General features: G+C 37.8%; 1 protein-coding gene across 5 annotated transcripts in view; it reads left to right on the top strand.

Moving 5' to 3' along the window:
* The window catches only part of TLK2 (tousled like kinase 2), a 110,260-nt gene that overhangs the window by 64,602 nt on the left and 29,584 nt on the right, over nucleotides 1–16,074 (top strand). For 3 of the 5 annotated variants that reach the window (XM_057716823.1, XM_057716822.1, XM_057716821.1), the window contains 4 exons: nucleotides 2,857–2,952; nucleotides 4,365–4,457; nucleotides 8,615–8,725; nucleotides 9,938–10,074. In XM_057716823.1, the coding sequence (XP_057572806.1) occupies nucleotides 2,857–2,952; nucleotides 4,365–4,457; nucleotides 8,615–8,725; nucleotides 9,938–10,074 (437 nt within the window). The remainder of the gene's footprint in view (nucleotides 1–2,856; nucleotides 2,953–4,364; nucleotides 4,458–8,614; nucleotides 8,726–9,937; nucleotides 10,075–16,074) is intronic. The other 2 variants (XM_057716825.1, XM_057716824.1) reach the window with 1 other exon arrangement.

Here is a 16,074-nt window from a genome sequence, read left to right as displayed (position 1 = left end):
GCACCCTTAGTTTGCTGAAAGAAAATTTAGAAATGAGCACATGTTAAAAAAAGGATTTTAACAAATCCATATACCAAAATCTAGAAGTTCATAGAAGAACCTTTTAGCCTGTCATGTGATTCTTATTGGCTTTTATTATAAAAGCAGCTCAGTCATGTTTGTTTAGAGACAGATTTTAAAAAGAGAGGATGGTAAAAGCAATCTAATGATAACTGAAGGAGATAATGCTTGTATCATAGTGCAGTATATATGTGAGTTTTATAATGATGACCCTTAATCAGTAAGACAGGGTTAGATTTGCCACATTGTAGAAAAAGTGGGGAACATTTTCAGTTATTTAGACTTGCCTAGACCTGGCTCCAATTGCTGCTCTGACTTACAGGCTGTGCACATTGTTTAACCTTTTTGAGATTGACTCCTCATTTTTTACTTCTTTGATCCCCACATTGGTCTTCTCTCCTCCCCTAGGGTTCTTGTATGGAATGTGAAAATCTGGAATGACCCCATCATCTCCTCTCTTTGATTGCTTATTTCCTTCAAATTTTAACTCTGATATTTCTCAAGGAATTCACCCCCAGCTCATCAAGTTAGGTTATGTACACTGTTGTGTGCTCTTATAGCACATATTCTAATTGCAGTTTTGCATTTATTATATGATTGTTTATTTAACAGTTTATTTCAACAAGTATTTATCAAGTACTTAATACATCTTCTCGTGGATTGTAAGCTTTATAAGGCAGAGTAGTGACTGAATCTGTGGATTTTGCTTCTGTTTTTCTTGGCCATTGTGTCCCTAGCACCTAACTCAATACTTAGATGTAGGATGTTCTCAGTGAGTACTTGTTGAATGAATAAATAATAATAGAGATGATAATACTGCCTACCTCACAAGGCTGTGGTGAGCCTTCAGTGTAATTATGTGTATGAAGTGTTTAGCTTGCTTGTGAGCTGCTCACAACAGTACCTGTGACTGTTGATGTGAGGTGGTCAGTGTACTGTGGTCATAGAGATCAGTTACTGTGGGCAGAGAGCCTTTAATTCTTGTTCCCCCACTGACTAGCTCTGTGACCGCACGAGGTGCTTAATATCTCAGATTTGCATTTTCTTTATCTATAAATGGAAATAATTACTACCTTATAGGGTTTTGTAAGAAGTACATGTGATCGTGGTGATAATTGCTCAATAGATGGTGATTATACGTTGTTTTAATTTTAATGAATAAGAAAGTAATTAAAGGAATATATAGGAAGTGTCAGGAAAAAATTTACATATGTGGAAACACTATATTCTCTGATGAGATGATAATACTGTATTTCCATTAGCCCATAATCCCCAGAATATCCAATATTTTCTAATTGTGTCTAAGATGGGTTGTACTGTGTTAGGTGCAATTTTATTTTTAAAAGGACTTTTTAGAGTACAGGTCTTCCTCGACTTAATGATGGGATTAGATCCTGATAAACACATCATAAGTTGAAAATATCACTTGTAAGTCGAAATGTGTTATAATACACCTAACCTACCAGATGTATCCTAGCTTAGCCTTGCTTATCTTAAATGTGCTCAGCACACTTGCATTAGCCTACAGTTGGGCAGAATCACCCAACACAAGGCCTGTTTTACAATAGTGTTGAATCTCATGTAATTTATTGAATACTGTACTGAAAGTGAAAACCAATACGATTGGGTACAGAACAGTTGTAAGTGTATTGGGTCATTTACCCTCATGATTGTGTGCTGACTGTGAGCTGTGGCTCGCTGCTGTCGCCGCTGCCGCGCAACATTGTGGAAGAGTGCCATATGTTGCTAATCCAGGAAAAGATCAGAATTCCAAATCTGAAGCACCATTTCTACTGAATGTGTATTGCTTTTGCACCATCATAACGTTGAAAAATCGTTAAGTGGAACCATTGTTAAGACGGGGACCATCTGTATAATGATGGCATATTCTTGAACAGTTGAATTATATTAAGTCCTAAACCTTGTAAATTTGAAAAAGCCTTAGAATGCCCCATCATTTATGTGTAAAAGTCACAGTAAGCAAGTGACACTGTTGGAAATCAACCAGGATTTTTGGACTACTGTGTGTTCGTGGATAATGTTTGAGGAAGTAGGACGCTATTCTGAATAGTAGTTCACAGTCCTTTCTGCCTGAGTCACAAGCATCCCCTGTGCTTTGGATGCCTCACCAGCCTTTCCTGCAGAAGCATATTAAAATACAGCTGACCCTTGAACAACATGGGTTTGGACTGACTGCTCAGGTCCACTTATATGTGGAGTTTTTTCAGTAAATCCATTCTGTAGTACTACACCATCTGAGATTGGCTGAATCAGATGCAGAACCATGGATACAGAGGGCCACCTGTAAAGTTATATGTGGATTTATTTATTGTTATTTTTTTTTATTGGCTGTGTTGGGTCTTTGTTGCTGCATGTGGGCTTTCTCTAGTTGGGGCAAGGAGGGGCTACTCTTCATTGTGGTGTGCCAGCTCCTCATTGCGGTGGTGTTGTGGAGCACGGGCTCTAGGCATGTGGGCTTCAGTAGTTGCAGCACATGGGTTCAGTAGTTGTGGCTCATGGGCTTTAGTTGCTCCGCGGCATGTGGGATCTTCCTGGAGCAGGGATCGAACCCATGTCCCCTGCATTGGCAGGAGGATTCCTAACCACCGTGCCACCTGGGAAGCCCTAGCCTTTACTTTTCATTTGAATTGTGTATACTTTCATCTTGGCTACATGGCCCTGACTTTTGACTTTCATCAGAAAGTGTTTGTTTTATATAATCATTTGCATTCATACAAATGTTTGCAGAAAAAGATGCAGAACTTTCTTGTGATTGGTGATGCACCTTTATTACAGGCTCAGCAAAACAGTCCCTCATCTACGGGATCTGGCAACACAGAGCATTCCTGCAGCTCCCAAAAACAGATCTCCATCCAGCACAGACAGACCCAGGTAGGTCAGAGTCTTTTGGAAGGTGCTTTTACTTTAATTTTCCGAGGTGTTTTCTTTACCTTTCTGGTGTATTGCAGCAGAAATGATTATACTGCAGCGTGGTGTTGAGGGAAAAGACTTGCTTTGGAGATCTCTAGGCCTAGATTCAGATTCTAGCTCTGCAGCTTACACTTTACCTTTTTGGACCTCAGTTTTCTTCAGTTCGAATCATCTATAAAGTGTGGCTGATTATCTTAGTGTGTACAAAAAGCACTTGTTGGGACAGTGTTTGTGGTAGGCTTCAGTGACGCTTAATTCCCTACTTTATAAAAGTACTTAATTTATTCCTTGTACATATTCATTTGGCAAGATTTAAACTTTCTTTTTTTAGAAATTTTATTGAAGCATAATACTTGATTTATAATATTGTGTTACTTTCAGGTGTACAGCTTATTGTTATGTTACTTTCATGTGTACAGCAGAGTTATTTGGTTATGCACATATGTGTCTTTTTTCTGATTCTTTTCCCTTGTAGTTTATTACAAGATGTTCAGTATAGTTCCCTATGCTATGCAGTAAATCCTTGTTGTTTTAAACTTCTTTAACATGTGGCACACCAACATAATTCCTCCTTAAACAGTCTTCAGAAATTCCTTGATTTAGGGAATGTTGTGAATGTTCAAAGGTAGTATCTGAAAAGGATAGTGGATATATCCTCCACTTTGTGGTATTGAGCTAGCCAAATATTATACCTGGTTTTTTTGAAGCCCATGGGCACTGTGTTGCCTTCAAGACAGGATGCTTGGCAATCTACGAGAATTTCTTAAGTCGCAAGAGCTAAACAACCCTCAGGAGCAGATTTTAATTTTATTTGAATTAAACTTTTGAATAGCTGAACAGACTTAGATAGCTGAGCATTCATCTCTCCCCTTCTGGTTGCTCTTTGTTTCCACTAGGTGGCATATTTGTTCTTTAGAGATTTGGGTCCTATCTCCTCTGATGGCCTTTCCTATTCAAAGTTAATTTCCTTTCTACAGCAGTATGTTTCTGTACTGTTCAGTGCACAGTAGTTTGAGAATTCATGTATTTGATTGCAGAATTAATATATTTTTGAAGGGCCGGTATGGCAGAAGATAATGCTTAAAGAATGGGATGAGGAAAGCAGATTTAGTTTCTTTTTTTTTTTTGGCACACGGGCTTAGTTGCTCTGCGGCATGTGGGATCTTCCTGGAGCTGGGATCGAACCTGTGACCTCTGCATTGGCAGGCGGATTCTTAACCACTGCGCCACCTAGGAAGCCCAGATTTAGTTTCTTGAGCCATGTGATTCCAGGCTTGTTGTGTTATCAAGTGCTTTTTTCCAGAAAAGTAACGAGAAAAATGTGATGACGTGTAATATTTTGAGACTAATCCAAATTTGTTTTCTCTTTATAGTCTGACCTCACAATAGAAAAAATATCTGCACTAGAAAACAGTAAGAATTCTGACTTAGAGAAGAAGGAAGGAAGAATAGATGATTTGTTAAGAGTAAGTATTAAAATGTTGTAAGAGATTTTACAACAAGCACTGATTGATTTTATGTATATTTGAATTATGTACATATCATAGAGATAATTACCATAGCCAAATAATAAAGTTAAAAAATAAACATTTGGATAGCTCCCTTTAATCTGAGGGAATCTGAGTAGGGAATGAGGATCAAACCTATATTCTAAACTCTATCCTTATAATTTATTTATTGGCTGTGTTGGGTCTTTGTTGCTGTGTGCAGGCTTTCTCTAGTTGTGGTGAGTGGGGGCTGCGCTTTGTTGTGGTGTGTGGGCTTCTCAGTGCAGCGGCTTCTCTTGCTGCGGAGCATGGGCTCTAGGCACTTGGGCTTCAGTAGTTGTGGCATGTGGGCTCAGTAGTTGTAGCACGTGGGCTCAGTAGTTGCGGCTCATGGGCTCTAGAGTGCAGGCTCAGTAGTTATGGTGCATGGGCTTAGTTGCTCCATGGCACATGGGATCTTCCCAGACCAGGGATCGAATCCGTGTCTCCTGCATTGGCAGGCGGATTCTTAACCACTACACCACCAGGGAAGTCCCAATACCATGATATTTTTTGAAATAATTTTTTAATATACAGTTCAGTATATTGACTGACCCATTGTTTAAAAAAATTTTTTTAAGGTTTATTGTTTTCTTATTGTAAAAGCAATATATTCTCTTTATAATAAATTCAGGGAGTAGTAATAAAAAAAAATGACACTCATAATTCCATTAACTAAGAAAAGATTTGATACATTCACTTAAGTAATTTTTTGAGCTATTTATCACATATATGTAATTAAAAAATTTTTTTTAATTTGTTTATTTTTATTTTTTGACTGCACTGAGTGGTATGTGGGATCTTAGTTCCCCTACCAGGGATCAGACCCAGGCCCCCTGCAGTGGAAGCATGGAGTCTTAACCACTGGACCACCAGGGAGGTCGCTGTAGCATATGAATAAATGCATGTATACATAAATACTACTGATTTGTAAATAAAGTTGGCTAATATTTTTTTTTTTAATTATTTTTTTTTGGGGGGATACACCAGGTTCAATCAACTGTTTTTATACACATATCCCCATATTCCCTCCCTTCCTTGACGCCCCCACCTCGAGTCCCCCCCACCCTCCCTGCCCCAGTCCTCTAAGGCATCTTCCATCCTTGAGTTGGACTCCCTTTGTTATACAACAACTTCCCACTGACTATTTTACAGTTGGTAGTATATATATGTCTGTGCTACTCTTTCGCTTCTTCTCAGTTTCCCCTTCACCCCTCGCCCCCTCCCATACCTCGAGTTCTCCAGTCCATTCTCTGTATCTGCGTCCTTGTTCTTGTCACTGAGTTCATCAGTACCATTTTTAGATTCCGTATATGTGAGTTAGCATACAATATTTGTCCTTCTCTTTCTGATTTACTTCACTCTGTATGACAGACTCTAGGTCTATCCACCTCATGACATATAGCTCCATCTCATCCCTTTTTATAGCTGAGTAATATTCCATTGTATATATATGAAAGTTCGCTAATATTTTAATCTTCTCCAGTGTTTTTGTTGTTCTCAAGCTGATGTTCCTTTTCCTATTCAGAAATATTTTACCTTAGGCCTGTTTTGTTTGTTTTTTTGCTTTTCTCCCATCTTTCGATGAGGAGAGCCATATTTAGACTCAGTGCCTATTTTCCATCTTTCATTGTTAGCGTATATATTTGCTTGGGGTTGCTCTTATTCCTGTTTTTGTTCACTTGGGTGCTCATTGATTGCCAAGATTTATAATTAGATATTGTGCGTTTAAAAAGCTCCTAACCCAATTGCAGTATTGGCAGGTTTTTGTCCAGAGTAGCTCTGCTGAACTAAAAAAGGATCATGGGCTTGTCTTCTTCCTTCATCACCTGGCTTTCTTAAGATTGAGAAGATGGAGTATGTGAAAAACTGATCCTAACTTGGGACTCTTTTGGGGGTTTTTAAAAAAAATGTCTGCTTTCATTTTCCAGGAAGCGGTATGTTCCCTTTACTCACTGCTACCCTCTTTCTACTTCCTTGTTTTCTGAAGGTTGCAGTCTTTCTTTGGATATAGGGCAGTACCAGTGGAATGGATATGTTAAAAAAGAAGACATAAAAGGACAGCTGCCATTTTTTTCAAGTTGATGAGAGCTTATGTTTCTGATTTGAGGGAGCAGGGGAATGACCACTGCTCTTTATATCTCCTTTCAGGCAGGCATGGACCATTCATTGAGTTTTTCCGTTTTAGTTAGATGTTTGGGTAAGCCTGCATCAGGAGCTGCTAGCCAGGTGCTATTTTTAAACCTGAACACAAAATCGTTAGTGTTTTAAGCCACAAAAACTTAGACTTCTTAAAATTTTAAGCTGCCAGAGATTGATTCTACAAATTTGATTACAGATTTCAAGGGAATGCTCACCTTCTAAAAGTAGCTTGAGTTTCATATAAACATTACATGATCTTGTTTTTTTTTCTAAAATGTTTATTTGTCTGGCTGCACCGGGTCTTAGCTGCGGCATGCTGCTCGTGGGATCTTCATTGTGACATGTGGGATCTTTAGTTGTGGTATGCAGGATCCTTCAGTTGCGGCATGCGGGCTCTTAGTTGCAGCATGCAGGATCTAGTTCCCTGACCAGGTATCAAACCTGGGCCCCCTGCATTGGGAGTGCGGAATCCCAACCATTGGACCACCAGGGAAGTCCCAGCACTACATGATCTTTGGCTTGCAGGTTTTTAGGTATGAATTAGTCACATTTACCCAAATGTACTTGTACTTTGCCTTTGGTAGTGTAACTCTAGGGCTCTATTAGAAGAACTAATGGGAAGAAATTATGTTTATGAGGAGAGTAGAAATTCGGAGATGGAAGTTGTTGTACAGTGGTCACTAAAATGAAGCTGAAAAGTCTCAGAACTTGAGTGTGCTATAGTATCTTCCATTTGTGCTTTTTACTGTTTCAGAAACACATATCATTTGATTGGGAAATACTATATTTTTTCATAATTCAAGCGGGTTATTGTAAAGTATCATTTATTTGCCAGAAGAGTACATATCTTTTGTTTGACACAAGAATAAATTCGGGAGTTGCAAGTCAAAATTGACCTTAGGTTAGTGGTTCTTCCCTTCTCTGTTATTGTAGGAGGCTTGAATTTTTCGAAGTATTTAGCCCATCCTTCTGACCACAGCTAAATTAACTGTGTATTTACATTCTGGTGTTCTTGAACCAAGGCCTTGTATTCAGCTTGTTTGTTAGTTCTGTCTTATGCGGGCATGGGTGTGCCTGACTTCTGTGCTAAGAAACATTTATGTAAATCCATGTCTCTTCTTCTTTGGAAACAAGAACAGAAAAACAAGAACAATGGAACATGAAGAACATTATGTGTTTTTTTTTTTTTTTTAAAGTTCTGTAATTTTTTGGTAGTGCTTAATCACCCTTTGTAAGTATTTAATCTGTAAGTGCTAAAAAGTGCTCTTTAGATGAATTTTAAACGTCTCATTCATTATAGGTTCTTTTATTTTGTGACAGTTTAAGCATGTGTGATGTACTAGATTTGTCTGTAACTGGCTTTGAGGAAGAATAAAACATGATTAGTAGAAAAGCATGCCCACTTCTAGTAACAGAAGTCATCTTTAATGATAAGTTTATTAGAAGAGAATCAAGGAATGAAGTATTCACCTTTTTTTTTTAAGATTTATTTAATTTATTTTTTGGCTGCATTGGGTCTTTGTTGCTGCACACAGGCTTTCTCTAATTGTGGCGAGCAGGGGCTGCTCTTTGTTGCAGTGCATTGGCTTCTCATTGCAGTGGCTCCTCTTTTTGCAGAGCATGGCCTCTAGGTGCGTGGGCTCAGTAGTTGTGGCTCTTGGGCTCTAGAGCGCAGGCCCAGTAGTTGTGGCACACAGGCTTAGTTGCTCTGCGGCATGTGGGATCTTCCTGGCCCAGGGATTGAACCCGTGTCCCCTAAATTGGCAGGTGGATTCTTAACCACTGCACCACCAGGGAAGTCCTCACCTTTTAAAAAAGACATTTACTCTTACCTCTTTGAACCTTAATTTTGCTTATAATTTAACAACAGAAATGATTTTCAGACTCCCTAGAAACTGCTTTTGTATGAATCTATCTCCCTTGGATCTAATTAGAAACTTGTTTTTCCATTGAAGGCCAACTGTGATTTGAGACGGCAAATTGATGAACAGCAGAAGATGCTAGAGAAATACAAAGAACGGTTAAACCGATGCGTGACAATGAGCAAGAAACTCCTTATAGAAAAGGTAAGTGGCTGGTGGCGGCCACGTCTCGTACCCCAGGATGCCTCGTGTTTGTCATTGTTGTGGCTTCTTACTCTTTACCTGAAATGAAAGTATTGCGGATTAGGGCTTCTTAGGGAAAGACTGCTAATGATTTGACAATTAGAATTCTTTCTTGCATGGACATTGAGCCAAGCATCCGGAGTGATAATGTGGGATATTTTTTCTGATTGCACATTGCTCTGAGTGTGGTGTTGGTTAGACAGGGGCAGCTTGACCTAGTAGAGTTTATTCAGGGTATTGTTCTCCTGAATTCTTTTATTAATTAAAGCGTGTATCCTGTTACTGTTACGGATGTTTAGCAGTAGTTTTATGTCTGTTTCAGATATGGTATTTGGAGTAACTTAATTATATAATAATGTGATAATTAAGTGCTTTGTGCTTTAAAAAAAAAACTAAGTTGGCATATACTTGTATATGATTACTTTTATTGGCCGATGTCTCCTTTATTATGGTAACTGATTAGTTGCAACTTGCCTTTAATATATATAAGTAACTGTTTCTTGAAAATTTTTAAAACATTACATCTCCAGTACTTATTTATCTTATAGTGAAAGTTTTAAGATGACAGTACTTCCTAATGAAATTATTACAAGCTAGAGGTTTGAGACAGAGTAGTGTTTTTGTTTGTTTTTAATTTTTATTTATTTATTTTGAGTGCACTGGGTCTTCGTTGCTTGTGGCGCACAGGCTTAGTTGCAGTATGTGGGATCTTACTTAGTTCCCCAACCAAGGATGGAACCTGGGCCCCCTGCATTGGGAGCTCGGAATCTTAATCACTGGACCACCAGGAAAGTCCCAGGCTAGTGGTTATTTTTGCTGAAATCTTTGAAATGCTGTTAAAAAGACAGAAGACGTTAATAAAAGTGAAGTGAATTATTCTGTTGATGTCAAAGATACTGAGGAGAACTTTGCTTCATCTCTTAATCCATTAATTTTATAGAAAGGAAATCACTTTTTTCCACATATATAACAGAAATAATAAGGTATATGTTAATATAGAACATTTATGGGCTGTATAGAATATTTATAGCTTTAGGGTACTTCCTGAAGTCAATGTAGATTTAACCAGTTGTCCTAAACTTTGAACAGTATAGTACAAAAAATAAACATCATGTTGTATCTGAGTTCTTATAGGAAAATAAAATTATTTTCTATTTGTCCTTTTCCCCTAAGTCAAAACAAGAGAAGATGGCATGTAGAGATAAAAGTATGCAAGATCGCTTGAGATTGGGCCACTTTACCACTGTCCGACATGGGGCCTCTTTCACTGAACAGTGGACAGATGGTTATGCTTTCCAGAATCTTATCAAGTAAGTGAATTATGATGATTGAATTTAGAGTTGAAAAGTTGGTTTGGATTTTAAAATTTTTTTGTAATTATGGTCATTAATATCTTAGTAGTGGTAGTCATCTTTTCATTCAGTTTTTGTCACCATATGTGTGAAGAAATGTAGCGAATGAGGTGAAATCCTGGAAAAAATGACAAATAATCAGAGAATAAAAAACAAATTCTACATTAAAGCTTAAAGGAATCAGAATCACCAAAGCTAAGAAAGAAAAATCTAGGACTTGACTCGGAATATCCTTCTAATTAATAGATTTTCATGAGGAGTCAGCCCACTCCCAACATTTATTCTGGGTCCACAGAAAAATGAAGTAGGCAGAAACCCAAGGAAGGATTTCCTGAGTTAGGTATAAAATAAAGCTTTGGAAGAACTTACAGGATAGAGCATGTCCCTGGGGCTCTTTAAGGGGAGAGTCATCAGAGAGAGTCACTTTCTTGAAGGCGAGGACTGAGCCAGCGGTCAGGCTGGTGACCAGCCCCACTGCCTGAGCCTGTCAGCAGCTTGGAGTCTTGAGTACTCTTTCACTTTATTATAACTTTGGTTTGAAACATTCAAGTATTTTTTCCAAGGAGGGAATTAACATTTAAAATCCTAAAATTCCAACTGTTTAAATAGCTAATATTAGCTCAGGACTTAAAAAAATCTTCAAGTTTTTTGGTGTATCTTATTTATTTATTTTGATTTGGTAGATCATTTCTACTTGAAACTGGGTTGAAGGAGGGGGTGGGGTGGTGCGGCACATTGTATTTTTAATCACGGGCTCTCAAACTTCTGACCTATAGATCACTGTGAATTGAAGGGTTCCATAGACTGCCTTTCCTACCTTTTTTTTCTTGCTGAAATAACATTGAGCATTGATTGGAGAGGGTAGAACCTCTTTTGAATAGTAATGAAACATAAATAAGTAACAAATTTATGTCTGAAAGAAAAGTACAGATACTGATATTATTAATAATATTTTGTTAATGGGAATTCCCTGGTGGTCTAGTGGTTAGGACTTGGCACTTTCACTGCCAGGGCCCAGGTTTGATCCCTAGTCAGGGAACTAAGATCCTGCAAGCCACGTGGCATGGCCAAATTAAAAACAAAACAGAATAAGACAAACCTTGTTAAATCCTCTGGATTACACATTAGTAGTCAGTGCTTTATATGTGATACATTAATCTCCAACTTGGTTTAGGGGTCTTTTTGCCTACAAATCCATCTCATGTATGCATATTTGGCTGTGATAAGAGGCTGTCAGGCAGAGATATAATACCATGAAAGAAGACAGTCTTTTGAATTAGTCCAGATGCCAGAGTCTCAGAGTGGTATCCACTCTGAGGTCTATGCATAGGTGGCTGGTAATAGCAGAGTTACACTAGGGCACTGTAAACGGCTGCTGCATGGAGGCACAATATCTATTCCTTACCACCCTGACTGTGATGTGCAAATTGCCCTGGAAGTGGCACACCAACCAATTTTGTTAGAATGGGACGGAAGATAAAACTTACATTCCCCATGATTGGCCAAAGCTACCTAATGCTCAGGCTGAGTCCCAGATGTGATAATGACTCCTCCCAGCCCATGACAATGGTTATCCTCAGATGGCAGTTTTTAAAATGTCTAAAGACATGAATTCAAAAGGTTAGTGGAATTGTATAGAGATGTAAAATGTAATTACTTTTAAGAAGTGATTACAGTTTTTGCTGATAGTAGCAGGTATTTTATCTTTTTACTCTATAAACGGTCTGATGCCCAGAAGGTTCTGGAAATCTTATGTAGAGTACAAAATGATGACTTTGCTGTAGAGCCATTGGACCAGAGAAATTGGGACTATCTAAATGAAATCCCTAACCAGGGTTATTTCTCCTAAGTGGATAGCGTTTTTTTCATGGTTTTAAGTCACATAAACTGCAGACCATCCATCTCTTCTCTTGGGAAGCTATTTCTGGCTGTTATCTTTTCTTATTTGGTTTTTTTTTTTTTTTTTGACACACTGCACGGCTTGCAGGATATTAGTTCCCCGACCAGGGATTGAACCTGGACCCCGGCAGTGAAAGTGTCGAGTCCTAACCACTGAACTGCCAGTGAAGTCCCCTGGCTAATATATGTTAATTATAGGTATTTTGGTTTTTAAAGTTGTGTTTTAATAAATTAATTCCCTTTCTTAATTTTAATGCATAATTGAAGTTCTTTAGTTGTAAAAGGCTGTAGCTGTTACCCTCACAGATGATAATTATCTGTGTATAAGAAACTCCATGACACATAATTTGGTAGGTAAGGTACCTGAACACCTAGCAGCAGTACTAGATTTCATAGTACTGCTTGAGACAAACCTCAAGACAAAAAATTTGATCAGATAATCAAATATAGTCTCAATAGGAGCCTCAACACCGTTCTTTTGTTCTCACTTTGTTCCTTGGCTCTGTTTTGAGTGATCTTTATTAAGATCCTAAAATAGGAGATTTACGGTCTAATAGGAATATCATAACAGATTTGTAATGTTTTTGACGAGGTTAGTGATTTTTTCTAGAAAATATGTTTGAATCTGTTGAAAAAGTAGCTTATTTTATAATTCTGAGAAAGTAGTTATATTAAATATGATTGTTATTCAGTACACAGTTCATTTAAACAAGTCTACAGTCAGAGGCGAGGCCATGAAATTTTTTTTATGTTGAAATAAGCAACATTCCAAGTAATGGGATTTGACCTGTATACAAAATTGTGGTTATTTAAGATGGGGATTATCAGAGGGAGTAAATTAAACTTTATAGCATCATTCTGCTAGTCCACTTATTTATTCTGATGTGTAAGGAATTATAGAATCCCATTTTAAAGTGATTTCTTGTGCGCCATCTGATTCTTGGTCATATGATTCATAGTGAGAGACAATTCTTTTTTTGTTTTAATTTTTTTTATTGAAGTATAGTTGATTTACAGTATTTCAGGTGTACAGCAGAGTGATTCAGTTATACATATGTATGTATTCTTTTTCAGATTCTTTTCCATATAGGTTATTGCAGGATATTGACTATAGTTCACTGTTGACTATATTGTAGGTCCTTGTTGTTTATCTGTTTTATATAGTGTGTATCTGTTAATCTCAAATTCCAAATTTATCTTCCTGTCCTTCCCCTTTGGTAACTATAAGTTTGCTTTCTATGTCTATGAGTCTACTTCTATTTTGTAAATAAGTTCATTTGTATCATTCTTTTAGATTCCACATATAAGTGATATCATGGGATATTTGGAGAAACAGCTCTTTTTGTTGATTCTATAAATGTCAGATTTTCCATAGGTAGTATATACCATTTTACAGTTCCCAGTAGACACACAGCATGAAATCCTGGGAATCTTTAAAATTCTTATCTGGGATATTCAGACACTATCTGTAGATCACCACTAAAATTATTTTGGTAAAATAATGTCTGAAAATATGTGCATTTGGTTGTCTTTTTAAAATGTTTTTGTATTATTATTATTATTTTTAAAATTTGTTTATTTTTTGATTGCCTTGGGTCTTAGTTGCGGCACATGGGTTTCTTTCTAGCTGTGGCGTTCAGGCTCCAGAGCATGTGGGCCCTGTAGTTGTGGCATGTGGACTCCAGAGCTCAGGCTCAGTAGTTGCGGTGCATGGGCTTAGTTGCCCCATGGTATGTGGGATCTTAGTTCCCCAACCCGGGATATAACGATGTCCCCTGCATTGCAAGATGGATACTTAACCACTGGACCACCAGGAAAGTCCCTGTGCATTTGTTGTTTTAATACCTCTCCTACTAGTTATGATACAGTTTTGCTATTGAAGATGCCTATAATTGTTTCCTAGGGCTGCTGTCACTAAATACCATAAACTGGGTGGTTTAAAACAGCATAACTTTATTCTCTCACAGTTTAGGAGGCCAGGTACCTTGAAATCAAGGTTTTGGCAGGATCACGCTCCCTCCAAGGCTGCTAGGGAGGCTCCTTCTTTGATGTTCCGTGGCTTGTGGCAGCACAGCTTCCGTCCCCTCCATCTTCACGTGGCACTCCCCTGTGTCTCTGTGTCTTCTCTCCTTTTTCTTATAAGGACACCAGTCATATTGGATTAAGAGCCCACCCCACTCCAGTATGACTTTATTTCAAATAATTAAATCTTCAATGACCTTATTTCCAAAGGTCATACTCTAAGGTACTGGGGGTTAGGACTTTAACATATCTTTTTGGGTAACACAGTTCAACTGCTAATGGTACCTAAAGCTGATTGTCTTGTTATCGTTTATAAATAATGGCTTTTTAAATAGAATTATTTAAATTTGAATGAGATAAATTTATCAGGTCATCACTGTTTTTGTAAAAAGATAGTAGAACGGTTCTTCCCATGGGTGATGAAGGCTGAGCATTCTCTAAAATTGATGCAATGCAAGAAACATTTAAGGGTCAGCTCTCTAAAAGGCACTGTCATACATGTTAGCAATATAAGGATGGATAAGAAATGGTTCTTGTTCTGAGAGAAGTTACATTTCATTGACATAATCAGACTTTGTATTCCTAAAATAAACTTAAATGAAGTATCACTGATAGACTATCTTTAGATGACTTTTATTTGTAAGTATAAATAGCTAAATAGTTTTAAGAACATCAAGAATTAATGTAGAAATCCATATTACATATAACATTGATCTTTGGTGCATCAGTTTTCATGTCCAAGCAAGCTTTCATTCTCAGAGTGTACAGTTGAAGATGTCTCCAAAGGATTTTGGCATCAGAGTACCCTGTGTCTATGATTTATGTGTGATGGCTGTGGGGCTCTTTTTTTTGTGAATTTGTAAATTAAATGTGTGGATTCTCCCTGAAAACAATAGGAAATCAGTTTTATTTAATAAGGGTAATTGCTAAAACCTCAGTCTTCCAAAGCAGTTAGTCTTCAGAGACAAAATGTTGTGGTTCTCCACTAGTACACTGTGGTTTACAGTTAAATTGTATATTGTATAGTTATCTTCAGAGAATTCAGAGTGCCTTGAACTCATGGCCCCTGAAAGAGTAGAAATGAGCTTAAAGATATTTTACCTTTTTTTTTTTTTTGACTGGGAAGCTCTTCAGAGAAGATAAACATTTTCCTCAAAGACATTGATTGAGTGAGAAGGAAGATTGTGATTTTACCTAAGGATTGTGTCTTTTTTTTTTAAATTTATTTATTTAATTTATTTATTGGCTCTGTTGGGTCTTCATTGCTGCACACGGGCTTTCTCTAGTTGCTGCAAGCGGGGGCTACTCTTCATTGTGGTGTGCGGGCTCCTCATTGTAGTGGCTTCTCTTGTGGAGCACGGGCTTTAGGCGCATGGGCTTCAGTGGTTGTGGCTCATGGGCTCTAGAACACAGGCTAAATAGCTGTGGCGCACAGGCTTAGTTGCTCCGTGGCACGTGAAATCTTCCCAGAGCAGGGCTCAAACCCGTGTCCCCTGCATTGGCAGGCTGATTCTTAACCACTGCGCCACCTAGGAAGTCCAGGATTCTGTGTCTTAATCCAGAATTCTTTCAAGCCATGTACATATATTTTGGAGGGAAAGGCATATCTCTAATAGTTAAAAGATTTTTTTTGACAATTAGATAGTGATTGAATTAAAATTTCCACTCTGCTATTAAATTGACATCTAATCAGTAACCCAGCTAATCTTGAAGCCAAGGGAATTGTATTATCAAATGAATGGATATTTGTTTGCAGTACTCTGTCTGATTAGGTTAACCTTGCTTACAGTGTTGCCCTTTTAGATGTGGCAGTGTAAATTGTGTTATGGGCATCTACAATGGGGTATAGTCTTGATTTTCTGGTTGCCATTTTTCCAGGAAAGATATACTGAATGTGAAAAGGCCTAGAGACTGACAACTATAGTGTTCAGGGAAGAGGGTCGAGTAGACTTCATTTGAGAGCATAGGTTTAGAAAATTAGATTATGTCATTCTGCAGAAGTGAAAGTTGGATCAAGAAAAGGAGATGGAGACTTTC

Source organism: Hippopotamus amphibius, chromosome 17, assembly GCF_030028045.1.
Source record: "Hippopotamus amphibius kiboko isolate mHipAmp2 chromosome 17, mHipAmp2.hap2, whole genome shotgun sequence".
Taxonomy (NCBI): Eukaryota; Metazoa; Chordata; class Mammalia; order Artiodactyla; family Hippopotamidae; genus Hippopotamus; species Hippopotamus amphibius.
This window is presented reverse-complemented; position numbering and strand designations above follow the sequence as displayed.